Here is a 13,161-nt window from a genome sequence, read left to right as displayed (position 1 = left end):
TGGTCCAGAAGTGTAAAGCCAGCATTCTTCATAAATTTCATCTCTGCTGCTTGCAATCTTTTCTCATCCGCCTTTCTAATTGTCCAGACTTCACTTACATACAATAGTACCTGTCTTGCTAGAGTGCTGTAAATGTTTAATCTTGTTTCTTGTTGTACTAATGATGGTTTGAAGACTTGGTTTGTGACTCCGGTTGTTTGTATAAATTTTGGAATGTAAATAAATTCTGTTCTATTTTAAGAAATTACACGAGTGTAGACAAAGGCAACTTGCTGCTGAACATATCAGTATCTTTCTAACAGTAATTCAATGAAGTCAATAGGTTAAAAGGAGAAAAAATGAGCATAATAAATACAAACAAGGTACTAAATCAGGGTGTTTGTATAACTAGATGTTAACTCATAGCAAGTCAATGCTGTGCGGGGAGGCAAGAAAGGGGAAAAATGTATATATGTATATAATGTATGTATTTAATATCTAACACATGGATAGTACCTCAGTTATAGAATATGATGAAAGGAAGTGAATATAACAAAGTCCCTGTAGGCAACATTAGTTGCTAATGTACATCTAGCAGGACAGTTTTTAATTGAAATGCTGAAATTTAACATAGAAAGTTTCTTACATGTTATTGCTTTTCCACTTGGATACTTGATATGGGAAACTAAGCAAAGATGTTCTTTCTTTCATTCTCAGGAAACTCAGTCTGCCTACCTAGGTCTCCACAGCTATATTCAATGTGTCTTGCAAGCAAACTTAAAAACCAACAGAAAATTTCCAAGATACACGCCGGTCCACAATTTGCATGAGACTTTCAAAATTCTACACATTCATGACTCCATAATAAAATTATGCAAGCAACAAGCAGAAGTAATAAAATCATTATAATCTGTACACAGGAACTATGTAAGAGACTTAAAATTGGTGGCGGTCAAAATTACAGCCGTTCAAGTGACTAGGCTGCTGTTGTAGCATAGAGCAAGTTAAGATACAGCATAATCTACTGCACACTGCCTGATACACAAGAGACCATGTGTATATTTTATGTACTGCAATGTAAATCTGTTTAGTGACTTGGACTGTGGAACAGGCCCTACTTCTACAAAGATAACCATGATGATGAAGGCAGCAAGGATATCTGAAGTGTTGGTAAACGTCTGGTGATGATGGAGGCAGCATGGACCTCTGAAATGGTGGTAAACTTCTACCATTCTACTAAACTACACAGTGCTACAACCCAGAAGACAGACATCTTCATACTCACCACAGTGAAAACTCAAATCTTACCATTTATACAAAGTTTGGAGACCAATGCATTTGCTTAAGTTCTTTAAATTGATATTTATAACAGAAATTAATCATATTCTGTTTTAAGATAATTGTACATTTCTAATAAATGACACTAGTTAAAAATAGGAGTAATCTGATATATTTTAGTTCTCTATACTAATTCTAGTGCGCCACAAGAGAAGTGAATATCCCAAACATACCTTCAGCACCATAAGGTTGAGAATCACTGTTGTGGGGTGAAATGATGTATTAATTTCTATAAGAATTACTCAATGTAATAATATTACATTTATTTCCATAGCTTTGATTATGCCTTTTATTTTTTAAATTAACAAATTATAACGAGTTAAATTATTTCATAGGAATAATATTTGTATACATAAGATGCTGATGCCCCTTGTACTACATTTCTACTTCGTCCAACTGACTTTTGGAATGTCAAAATGTTCTGTCAGACTATCAAGGTGCCGGTTGAACTCTTCTACTCTTTGTTTGTGTGTCATTGCAGCCTTTTGTTTAATTCGTTCCTTTTGCTGAAAGAAAAAGAATATGTAAGTCAAATGAAAAAAATCACATTCAAATATAAATTACTGTGTAGTGTCACATACACAGAATTATCAGAATAGATATAACTGCAGTGTTATCATTTTAATGCATATATTTACACAGTTTCAAAATTGTTTGAAAAATTAAAAATAAAGGCTGTTATTTCCCTAATTTTATTGTTTCAGGAAAGTATTTATAATTCTGAATGTCATAACCCTGATCCTGATAACGACCATTTTCTTTCTCTTATGTAATTTGTAACACAAATTTACTAAAACTTTAGAACATTGTAATGCAGGTTCTATAGAAAGAGTGATTAAAATTAAATCTGTGCGGTTTCAGTTGAACCGAAGACATAAATGCACACAAAAAGGAACCAACTATTACAAGACAAATGGGAACAGCAACAGATCTTGGTGAAAGCTAATGATGATACAATACAGCCAAATGCCTAAAATCATTTCCTCATGGCCTGCTAACCATTACTTTTGTTCTAGAAACTACAAAATGTTTATGTCCCCTCTTTTGGAAGAATTGAATTCCTTAAAAATATGTCACTACTACATACTGCATGTATATTTCCATAATGCAATGTAGATAGTATTAAAGAGTGCTCAAACTGCTTCAATCTAGTGTAACACCTCCTTGTACTTTGTTCTAAAAATAAAAGGTGTAATGTCACATATTAACAACCATCAGTATTATTTACAACTATGTCACTATATAATGATCTCTTTGTGTATTTTAAAAAGGCATGTATTATCACCTAGCACCCACACTGGGGGCTGAGAGATGGAGGGCAAAAAATGAGACACACAAGATATCATATAATGGATGAAAACAATGATACAACTTTTCCTGTTGACACTGTGACAAAAAATGTAATATGGTTAGGTGTGAAATGCTTTAGTGCAGGTTAAATGTAAAGAGTCAATTTTGGAAAGGGCAAATGTAGGCAATTATGTAATTTTATTATATATCTTTAAGGTTCTAAGGTTGACTTGAGTTTGTTGTAACATTTGATGATAATAATATTCTTCAACTGGAGAAAATATTACCAATTTCTGCACATATCAGTGCTACTTCTTGAACATAACTGAAGAATTTTATCTGAAAGTGAGAAACCTGTAAGCCGCCCCCCCCCCCCCCCCCCCCCCCCCCATCTTGTACATACAGCTTACCATTTTTTCTTGCATTTTCTGAAATGCCAGTTCAGCTTTCGTCCGTTTTACTTCAATAATTTGAGATTTTTCTTCTTTTGTTACTTCAGAAACTTCAGACATCTCTTTCAATAATTTCTTCTTATCAGTTTTCCTCCGTCTCCTAAAATGAGATAAATAACAAAGTATGATGTATCAACTAATTTACATAAACATAGTAATTATACACAGCAACTAAAAACACTGGTGAGTTCATGCATACTGGATTACATAATTAAATGATTCAGCTGCTTTGTACATTCTTTACATCAAGAATCTCTGAGATCTGGTTTTCATACCAAAGAAATCATTCATTACAAACTTGTTCAAGAACAGTGACGATGATCAGGACACCATAAAGGATTACTGGGCAACTAATTATTATACTCCACTCTACACAAAAGTCATGAATATGTTCAGTTTTTACACATACCACACCAAGACTTCATCACTTAAAGAATAATAAAAGTCTGGCAGATATAATGAGTCCAAATTATGAAAGCTCAGAAGGGTTTCCAATCGCTTCACTAACATATATTCCACAATGAACCACAATGAAGAAACTCCAGCAGTACATGAACTGATTTTGAAGTACAACATAAAAGTGGGGTTTTGTCAATATATCCCAATAAGAAGCAAAAGAGGTCTAAAAAAAACTATATAAAGACTGCTGTATTAGATGTTGCTGGTGGATACTGACCAGTTTTACAGAGAAGCTTGCTTTGAATAGTGACACTGAAACTGTGTTAACAACTCAGTGACTAAGAACACATATGTGGAAGCAAGACTATCTGGGTGATGGAAGGTAAAACATAAACATACTCTGCAAATACAGATCGCATCTTTGTCCCACAAAGGAATATTACAGCTTTGCAAGTTTCATACATCTGGTGACAAGACTTTTCAATTTTGTGAGGGTATAAAAGAAGTACTGACAGTTTGCACAGTGACTGTACAAAGTGTGTGTGTGTTTGTACTACACTGTGCAAAACTTCATCAATTAAAAACTGATGCAAGTTTGAATTGTCTAGTGAGAATATTGTACAATATCTTGTCAGTTGTCATTATGGCAAGTACTTCAATTACAAGGGAGTTTAGATCAGTGTTTAGTTGTTATTGTAGTGGTAAATTTCAGATCTTCAAATGCTTGTCTAGTAGCCAGAAAGCATAGTGTGGAAGTAGGTTTTTTGGATAGCAGAGATGGAATTTCTCATGATAGTGTCTTTCTGTAAGGTGAACACACATTTGTAATAAATTAAAACACGCATGCTCAATAAAAGAATAGAATATCCTGATTAACTTATTTCTAATTCCTTCTTCAAATTTTCATTGTCAAATATATATATATATATATAACTTCTTAAATCAGTCTTTCGTCAACCTTCGTTTCCTAACGCCAAAGTAATATGCCTTCCTGGTATGCCAGATCAGTTAACCCTAGAACTCAGTATTACAGAATATTTATTGAGCAATGTTTTTTAATTCGTGTAGGGGCTACGAATTTGTACAATATTTGTTGTGCAATTAGTATCCTACGCATGTGACACATTGAAAGAAAGTTGACAGTTCAGTCAATTAATAAGGAAAATATGATCTTGACATTCAGCAATATACATTATCATACATATATATAGTTAAAAAACAGTTTTATACTTACTTTTTAACCTCACAATCACTTTTTAATTTCAGAGCACCTTTAGCACAAACCTCGTACTCCATCTTTTCATACAACTGATCACAGATAAGTAAAAAAGTTTTGTTGGGTACTACAGGAAATTGATCACAGGATATAAATTTTAAAAGTAAAAGTTTCTCAGGATACCAACCTAACAGCACTTCAACATTCCCAAATGCAAATTTTACGAACTATAATCTCATGAGTAGGATGTTGGAACCCATGCTAATACTGATCGCAATAGATAGCAAAGAGGCAAAGTAATTAATCCCTGGAATCTGTTTGCTCGGCTAATTTGTGCTAAATAGTGAGAATCGTTTCGAATATTTGTACATTTTGGGATGATGTGCCATGTAATCTGATGGTAGTGTAAAGATGAATAGAATTTATTTACACTCCATAGAGCTTTCAGAGACCCAAGACAAGGATGTAGAACATATCATAGCACAAATATTTGTTTCTAATACAAATATAAATGAAATAGTTATGAAAATATACAGTCAACTTCAGTGTTACAATAAAAATAATTACACAAGAAATCATAACCACTACATGAATTTATAATAACAGGATTTTTTTTGAGGTAAATTCTTCTATGGAGTAAGAGATACACTTTTAGTGCTAGCTTAAATTTTTTGTTTCCTGATTTAGACTGTTTATAGTAGGGCGAAAATCGCTGAACAGCCTAATTCTAATACAGTATACTCCATTTTGATATTTGCAGAGGTCAGTGTGGCACATGAAAGTTATATCTGTATCTTGCACTTATGTTATGGATATCTGAGTTTGTTTGAAAATTTTCTATGTTGTCCACTACTAATGACAATAATGAGCACAAGAATTTGCTAGCTAGTGGAATATTAAATTTCTTAATTCTGTCTCATTTTAGTGCCTGCCATTATTATAATAATTTTATTTTAAATGTAAAGTACTTTTCTGATCTATGTTTATATATTTAATTTAAACTACCAAAATTAATTTGTAATGTATAAAATCGATTTATTAACCACACTGAAAGTAAATATAAACCTTCCTATCCAAATTGAGGAAGTGGGAAAGTTTGGCTGCTAAAAGCATTTTTAATGTGAACTACATATGTAAATGCCTGGCCATTAGCAGTGAGAGATCATTTAATATCTACAAAATTGAACAATGGAGAATATATACAAGTGGTATACATAGTTTTTCTGTGCTACTGTTCACATTCAGAATTCAGGCAATGCAAGTTATTTAACATCAATATTCTCTAGAATGGAAGAAAAGAGTGAGAAAGAATGTGATAAATATATTTTTATTCCACAGTTGTTCATTATAATTAACTTTATATGTACATGTACACCATCATGTAAACACTAATTTTTCCATTAATTATTAGTGCTGTAACAGGTTTCTACATATACTTTGAGACATAATGACAAGTTTAATTACACCATATACACTAAGACCAAAAGGGGTATACTGTCAGCTATGGTGTCATGACAACATAACCTTAAAATAAGTACTTCTCAAGTTTGTCATGTAGCAGACTTTGTGCACAAAGAAATTGTTTGTGAAGAGACATATTTATGTTACTTAAAATAGAAAAACTGGCATACTACTACTGTAGAACCATGAGCTGTTTTTCTTATGTTAACTCAAACACAGACAGATTAAAATTGACATGTGCCAGTTCTTACCAGTTATAACAAATGTAATTACAAAGTTTACTATACATATTTCTTGATTAATAACAAACCAAAACACTTTTATTTTACAAAATTAATTTCTGCAAAAGGAACATTAAAATATATTATGGTTTAAGCATTTACCATACGCACTTCTCTTGGGAATGCTTCTGAACTATAAAGTAACATTAAAAACTTAAATGTAAAATACAAATATCTAAATTCACTTGTACACATTCTTTGAAATACCTGTAATTTATGCATCACTAAATATTAAAGTATCCCATATGAATTTCTGAGCAACAGTACATTAAAAGTGGGCATTTACCAGTTTGAATAATATTACAAATATCATTTTTGATGTTTCAGTAAAAAGGAAAAAATTCTTTCATTATTATAAAGTAATAAGTTTGTAAACATAAATACCAGTTCTAAGAGAAGACTATTTCTTAATAATGGCTGTTATCACACTAACTTTCAATAATACAAGTGAGCGTTCAATTTACTAAAATTAAGGGAACATTTGAATCCCATCCTACAATGCTCCATTCAGAAATCCATTAAGATTACAGTCTAAAATAAAAATAAATAAATGCTGAAGAATTCAAGTTCCCTTTTAATAATCGTGATGTACTGCTTATGCATGTCAATGAAGAATATCAGCAAGGCATTTGATGGGCAGAATTGTGATATTGTAGGATTTGAGCTTTTCACGGCGGTGAGTCTGAAGATGTGTCTTCTGGGTTGTTGCACCATGTAGTCTAGTATAAATTTACCAACATTTTAGAGGTCCTTGCTGCCTTCATCATCAGGGCAATAAGTAAGCCATGTAAGTAGAAAGTGTTGGAATTATAGGGACTAGACAGTTAAGGAATAGCACAAGGTCTCCATAGTGATTCCTTGTTAAAAAATGTCAAAAATGTTGTACAATGTACGTACTGCGATGTTCAGTTTTTGAGATAGCCATCACTGTCAAATGGGTTAACACTTCAAAGCAGTGAAATTTATCGCAATACATAAAGTGCATTGCACAGCAATTATCTTGGAATACATACACGACAAATACTGCAACATGCTAATAATCCTCAATGCCTGTAAGAGTCGAGCTGGTTCTGCTGCATAGGAATACACACTATGTTATCCTAGTCAACATCATGCAGACGCTAATGTGTTTCGACAACTGGGGCAGTGTCTCTGTGAGATAGAACGTGCATCTCCTACGGCACATGTGAATGCAGGTTGCCCACAGACTGTACAGACACCATCCAATGATGATGCCATCCTTGCAGCTGATGCAATGTCGCATGAGACTGTCCCAACCGAGGTTCCTCAATGTACTTTGGAGCGCACATATATTTCCATACTGCCATTTTACTAATGGCTAAATACACAGGCTGCAGATGAGCTCTTTTTGCACAACATTCTGTGGACATGTGAACATGTATCATGAAAACTAAATGTTACAGGACATATGATGTATCATATTTTTTACTTGCTTTTTAACAAGGAATCTCACTATGAATAGCTTGTGCCCGAATATTGTTTCACCTTGTGTGTATATGTATGTATATATACAGAAGGGGGGGGGGGGGGGGGGGGGGGGGGCTGAGCGTGGTTCTTGAAACATGTAGCTCTCAAAAAATATCAAAATTATTGATGAACTTGCCAATATCATCATGTTATGGTAATATAACTTATTATTGATATTTCATACAGATATCCACAACAGGATGCATGTGTTTAATTTCTTAATTAAGTATGGAACTGACAAAGTTATTTGTAAAATATTAATTACCTTGCATTTTATAAAAAATATTTGATAGCTGAATTGAAACTTGTGTAAATTGATAACTAAATGTGAATGTGTTAACAAGTGCTTCATGGACAACAAACTGAAGTAAAATAAAATAATCAGCTAACAGCCACAAAGGTAATCTAATCAAAGAATCGACATTCATTTCTAGACAGCACAGTGCAGTAGAAAACTGTTGATATCAGTCAGTATATGAATTCTGTATCAATAAATTCTCATAGGATGAAAGAAACTGTTCTAGCTTTAAATTGGGAATTTGCATCACACTAATTACCAATCCAGAAGTAACCCATTAACATTTACACGAAGCTCTGGCCATAAATAATCCCTGATTGGTGTCCTAAGTTCATCACTACAACATACCTAAATTCAAAAATCAAATCCCCAAAATCCAATTTGTATCAGGTTTGCCCATATCCCACATCCCCGATATCTAGTTGATATCAAGAAACTATAATACTCTGAGTCAGGTGACCTATATAAAAAGGAAGGTCATATGGATAATAGCAGCAAGAACCACCTAAGAAACAGCAATGTGACAAGATTAAACATCCAAACTGCCATGGCATCCATCAGAAACAGATCTACCGCCAGACACAACTGATTACCCACTTCATTACAAATAGATAGTAACAGCACAAACAAACCATTCAGCCACTTCTATGAAATGGAAAACTATGGGAACCACAAATCATTAATAACTCATGGAACAAATTACTCATCCCAGGATCACAAATCCATCATTCTTCAATTTAATGATAACAACTTCAAAGTACAGGTAGCACTCGATTTACGCCGGGGATGCGTTCCTGGACGAACCGGCGTAAATTGAAACTCTTTTATAATGTAAATCAACGGGAAGTCAATGACATGCGTTCCCAACTCCCAAACATTGACGAGTAATATAATGGCATTACATGTAAAGCTTGAAATAACGTAAATAAAATAAAGGGAATTTAAAAATTTATTTTATGCACTTACAATCGGCAATTCGTTGGTCCCCGCGATTGAAATCAGTAGATAAGCAGAATGCTTAAGGAGTGAACAACTGCCCACCTCATGAGATCTGCCCTTAAAACTGAAATAGCCCACTAGCACAATGTTATTTGCTTTCTAGGAAGAATGTACATTGCCTGATATACCTCAAGTTTCATAACAGTCATACTTGTAATTGTTGCTTTACAAAAAAAAATGTAATTTGTACAAATGCTTACAACCTACCTTCATACAAAATTCGTACATCAAACTGCATAATTATGACCTTAAAAATTTGTACTACTCCACCAATACTGTCAGGATAAATCAAGAAGAATGAGATGGGAAGGGCATGTGGTGTACATGGATGGGGCAAGAGGTATTGGTCAGGGAAGCATGAAGGGAGGAGACTGATGGGGAGACGTTGTAGATTTGAGGATAATACCATGTGGAAATATCCAAATGTTGCACACGGCCAAATCTGGCTTATATGGAGAATACTCCAATTTCAATAATGATTTTATGGCCAAAAACTTCCAGACAGTGAGCATGTCATAAGCATCAGTCCAAAGTTCAGGTCTTTTCAAATGAACAACCTCACATAACCTTGCCAATATTTCCCAATAACAATGCTGGTTCACTGTTCAATCCTGTCAAACAGAATCAAAGTGAACAGTGCCCCTTTGATAAAACAAACAAAGTCTAGCTCTTTCATTGTCTTTAACATCTTCTTGACCCTCTGTAAACCTTACATGCCACTCAAACGACTCTTGACGTTTCCGCAGCATCAGCACCATAAACTTCTGTTAACATCTGCAGAGTTTCACTGGTACTTTTGCCAAACTTTGCAAAACACTTGATGTTGATGCACTGCTCCAACAACCTATCACATACACTTCTGTAACTCTGCCACTGCTTTGCTACTACTAACTTATTTGCTTCATCGACACACAAGACTCAACCACATACACATCATAACTTGTTGCTGCTCAGTTACTGCTCTTTTGCCACTCAATGTGACATATATGCAGGCATTCTAGGAATATAATTGTCACACCTCATATGGGCAGGAAGAATACAATATTTGCATTTTAGAAGGCACTTAGTTATAGAAATTTAGCTTACTGATAAAATGGATTATTGGCAAAAAAATCATTTACACTTAACTGTTATTAATATACTTCAAATATGAACTGGCCAAAACAAAACTGATCAGGGCATTCATTATACCATATTTACATGGAATATCTGTTCTAAGTTCGGCAAGACCTCTTTTCCTCCTTTTTAATATATAGTTACACACAACCGTACACATGATACATATGCATGACCAATCTACAATGAGTCATCTTATAAAAAGTAGGTTAACATTCAGGAACATACACGAGTGACCTGTTCACAATGAAAGCACAATTCTCAACAAAAACTTTCTTAAAATCCAATAAGCTATCACTCTCTCTGAATTCCTGTATATTCATTTATTAAATACATACATACATACATACATCTTTCTGTATCGGGGGAACATAATGAATATTCCAAGCAAAAATAGCTAGTTGTATGGAAGTAAAAATAACTTCATATCACCCTGGGGTATGAGTAATCAACCATTCGTAGCAGGGTGCTGAAAATAATCTGAACTTTCATATGCTGATTTTATGGCACTCAGAATTACACATAAAACACCAATAAAATTCCATATTCGTCTGAAGAACTGACACACTTCTTGCATAAAAATGGGGAAAAAGTAGTCATGTATGAATAAAATCTAGCAATAATGGAATTTTAAAATATTTACATGTCTACTACTGTAACCTTACAGATGGAAACACAACACAGAGAACAACACCACCAGAGGTGATGTGAAGGGGGCAATTTATCAATAGACTTCATAGCTTGTTAGTGTGAGTGTTACAAAGAGATCATGTGAGGAATCCACCATTTTGCAGTTTGGAGAAAGAGCCCAGAAGAAAAGAGAAAATCAAACTCTAACTTTGACCAAAGAATATTATTCAAGATCGCCCTGATGATGAAGGCAGTATGACCTCTGAAACGTTGGTGGACATCTACCATACTACACGGTGCAACATCCCAGAAGACAGCAATCTTCATACTCACCGCTGTGAAAACCTCAAATCCTACGATCAATAATGTACTCATTGCCAGGAAAATAAAACAGTTTTCACAACATCCTTAATCAAATGAGCACTTACACATTTAATTTCAAGTATAAGATGTGTTTTCACTACTGATTTAGTTATTTTTCCTTGGAATAGAAAAGTTAACATACATACATACATTCATACATAAATGCTGAAAAGAGCACTACCTCTCCACTAGTGCCAAAGGAGATGGAAACAATTTATCACAGTTTTTGGGAAGACCATTAACCTACAATAAATACATTATGGTAAATGAATTAGATGTTACCTGTTTCCTGAACTCACAAAATTCATGATTCTACTCCTGAACCTGTTTTATCTGAGTGCTCTATATGCTAGTCCTTTCATATTCACACTGTAGTTGGAAGGCAACTGAAAAAATAAAGCACAAAATTACCAATGTAGTTTGGAACTTATAGGCACAGACAAATAACATCCTATTCAGGAGATAACAGATACCTTCCAGACTCTGGAAGACATAGCTTCATGTGAAAAAGAAGCATATGCCCAAAACCACTACAAGACAAGCGAAGCAGCCAACCCTGTAGTAATATGCAGTGCAATAAATTTTTTTTCCATAAAACTGAATTAAAATTATAAACTGTATGTAGTATTTCATGTAAATATGACATCTACTTCAAGTCACAACTAAATGTATTTAATTTATCAGAGAAAACAATTTTTGAACTTTGACTTGACACAGAATCATGAAAACTACAGCAGAAAAAACAAAATCCTACATTTAGTCAGTCAGTCAAAAAGGTTGAAGTAAACTGTGCTACCTCTTTCAACCCCAGTGGTAACTAAATGTACCACATGCTCTAAAATTCAATAACTCTGTATTTTGCTAATAGTGCATTTATGGGTTTCATATGATTCTTAGTAAAACAGTGATTTAGTTCCAGAAACAACATACAACTGATCCTTGTAATTAATGGAAATGTGGTGTTTTTTCTAAAACCTTACAGGTACAGCATTTAAATTTTTGTGGCCCATGTGCACATACAGATTTGACTGTAATTTAAACCATCTCAAAGTATTGTATGTTACAAAATATAATGCATTTATTAAGCTAAACACTCAAAATATACTTTATTATTAAGAATGAACCCACTTACCTGCACAGAGTTTCATAATAGTCAGTCTTTATAAACACACCAATTTACTTCCAGTTATTCCAATTTTTTACATGTTTAATAAATTATTCTTCAAATTTAAACTCATTATGTTATTAGAACGTATTGAAGGAGACTGTACTTGGCTTAGAACTGCTACAGGCATGTTTGTTTGGACAAGCCTCATAATGACATGAATACAATCTTTCCCAGAATCATTTCTTGGTAGTCTGATTACAAAACAGTTCATAAACAGTGAGGAGTTTCAAAAACAAAATGTAAAAATTGTCTAAGGCATACAAGTCCAAATTTTAGAATAAATCCCTTTAGCAGACACACATCACAAGATTGAGTAAGCTTCATAAAAAGTTTAATTCTGCTGCTCGTGCTGGTGTCAGAGGCCGAGCAACAAAATTCATTCGAACCAAAGGCTTTGTTTCTATGACAAAAAGAAAATTTTATTCCATTCCCTCCAATGAAACAGAGTTCATTTGAGAATTTAAATCAACTTGGAATGTGTAAACTCTGCAGTGAATCATCAAAAATAATCTAAAGGTTATTTAAACAGCTATGCAGTCAGTGTAACAACTTCATACTACATGTGATATGGCAAGAACAGTTTGGTTGTACAAAAGCTGAGAGTTCAAGACTAATACAACAGATTGGAAGCAAGATTACCTGAGGGACAAATCTACCAATCAGACCAAGAGAAGTCTAAACAG

The 13,161-nt window shown here is 33.8% G+C and overlaps 2 protein-coding genes and 2 long non-coding RNA genes across 7 annotated transcripts in view; 2 read left to right on the top strand and 2 right to left on the bottom strand.

Annotated features, from left to right (window-relative positions):
* The first annotated feature begins 112 nt into the window (after positions 1-112).
* LOC110830051 (uncharacterized) lies at positions 113-1,590 on the top strand. The gene is made up of 2 exons (XR_002543156.2): positions 113-362; positions 697-1,590. It is a non-coding gene; the product is annotated as an uncharacterized LOC110830051 (long non-coding RNA).
* LOC110830049 (protein FAM32A) lies at positions 1,566-4,808 on the bottom strand. Its single transcript, XM_022064434.2, has 3 exons — positions 4,693-4,808; positions 3,018-3,159; positions 1,566-1,823 (listed from the first exon to the last, which is right to left on the bottom strand). Exons 1-3 carry the CDS (start codon positions 4,752-4,754, stop codon positions 1,701-1,703), a joined length of 327 nt encoding a protein of 108 aa, XP_021920126.1. The 5' UTR covers positions 4,755-4,808; the 3' UTR covers positions 1,566-1,700.
* Positions 4,809-4,929: 121 nt separating this feature from the next.
* LOC110830042 (uncharacterized) lies at positions 4,930-12,401 on the top strand. 2 transcript variants are annotated; one of them, XR_002543152.2, is made up of 2 exons: positions 4,930-5,293; positions 11,112-12,401. It is a non-coding gene; the product is annotated as an uncharacterized LOC110830042 (long non-coding RNA). The 2 variants fall into 2 exon arrangements; XR_015534985.1 differs by having other exon boundaries at positions 10,985-11,364.
* The window catches only part of LOC110830041 (lysosomal dipeptide transporter MFSD1-like), a 32,711-nt gene continuing 25,532 nt past the window's right edge, over positions 5,983-13,161 (bottom strand). For all 3 annotated transcript variants that reach the window (XM_022064419.2, XM_087348078.1, XM_087348077.1), the window contains exon 11: positions 5,983-11,696. In XM_022064419.2, the coding sequence (XP_021920111.2) occupies positions 11,640-11,696 (57 nt within the window). In that variant the 3' untranslated portion in view covers positions 5,983-11,639. The remainder of the gene's footprint in view (positions 11,697-13,161) is intronic.

This window comes from Zootermopsis nevadensis, unplaced genomic scaffold (genome assembly GCF_977971745.1).
Source record: "Zootermopsis nevadensis isolate Lab colony 2312 unplaced genomic scaffold, Znev_1.0 Znev_ptg000012l, whole genome shotgun sequence".
Taxonomy (NCBI): Eukaryota; Metazoa; Arthropoda; class Insecta; order Blattodea; family Termopsidae; genus Zootermopsis; species Zootermopsis nevadensis.
Note: the sequence above shows the minus strand (reverse complement) of the source record. Positions and strands in the feature narration are given on the sequence as shown.

Coding starts and splice junctions, on each gene's coding strand:
- LOC110830049 (XM_022064434.2), bottom strand. CDS start 4,754: ATGGAGTACGAGGTTTGTGCTAAAGGTGCTCTGAAATTAAAAAGTGAT. Junction 3,160..4,692: donor AGTGATTGTGAGGTTAAAAA/GTAAGTATAAAA, acceptor ATCTCATTTTAG/GAGACGGAGGAAAACTGATA. Junction 1,824..3,017: donor AGAAAATGCAAGAAAAAATG/GTAAGCTGTATG, acceptor TTTTTCTTTCAG/CAAAAGGAACGAATTAAACA.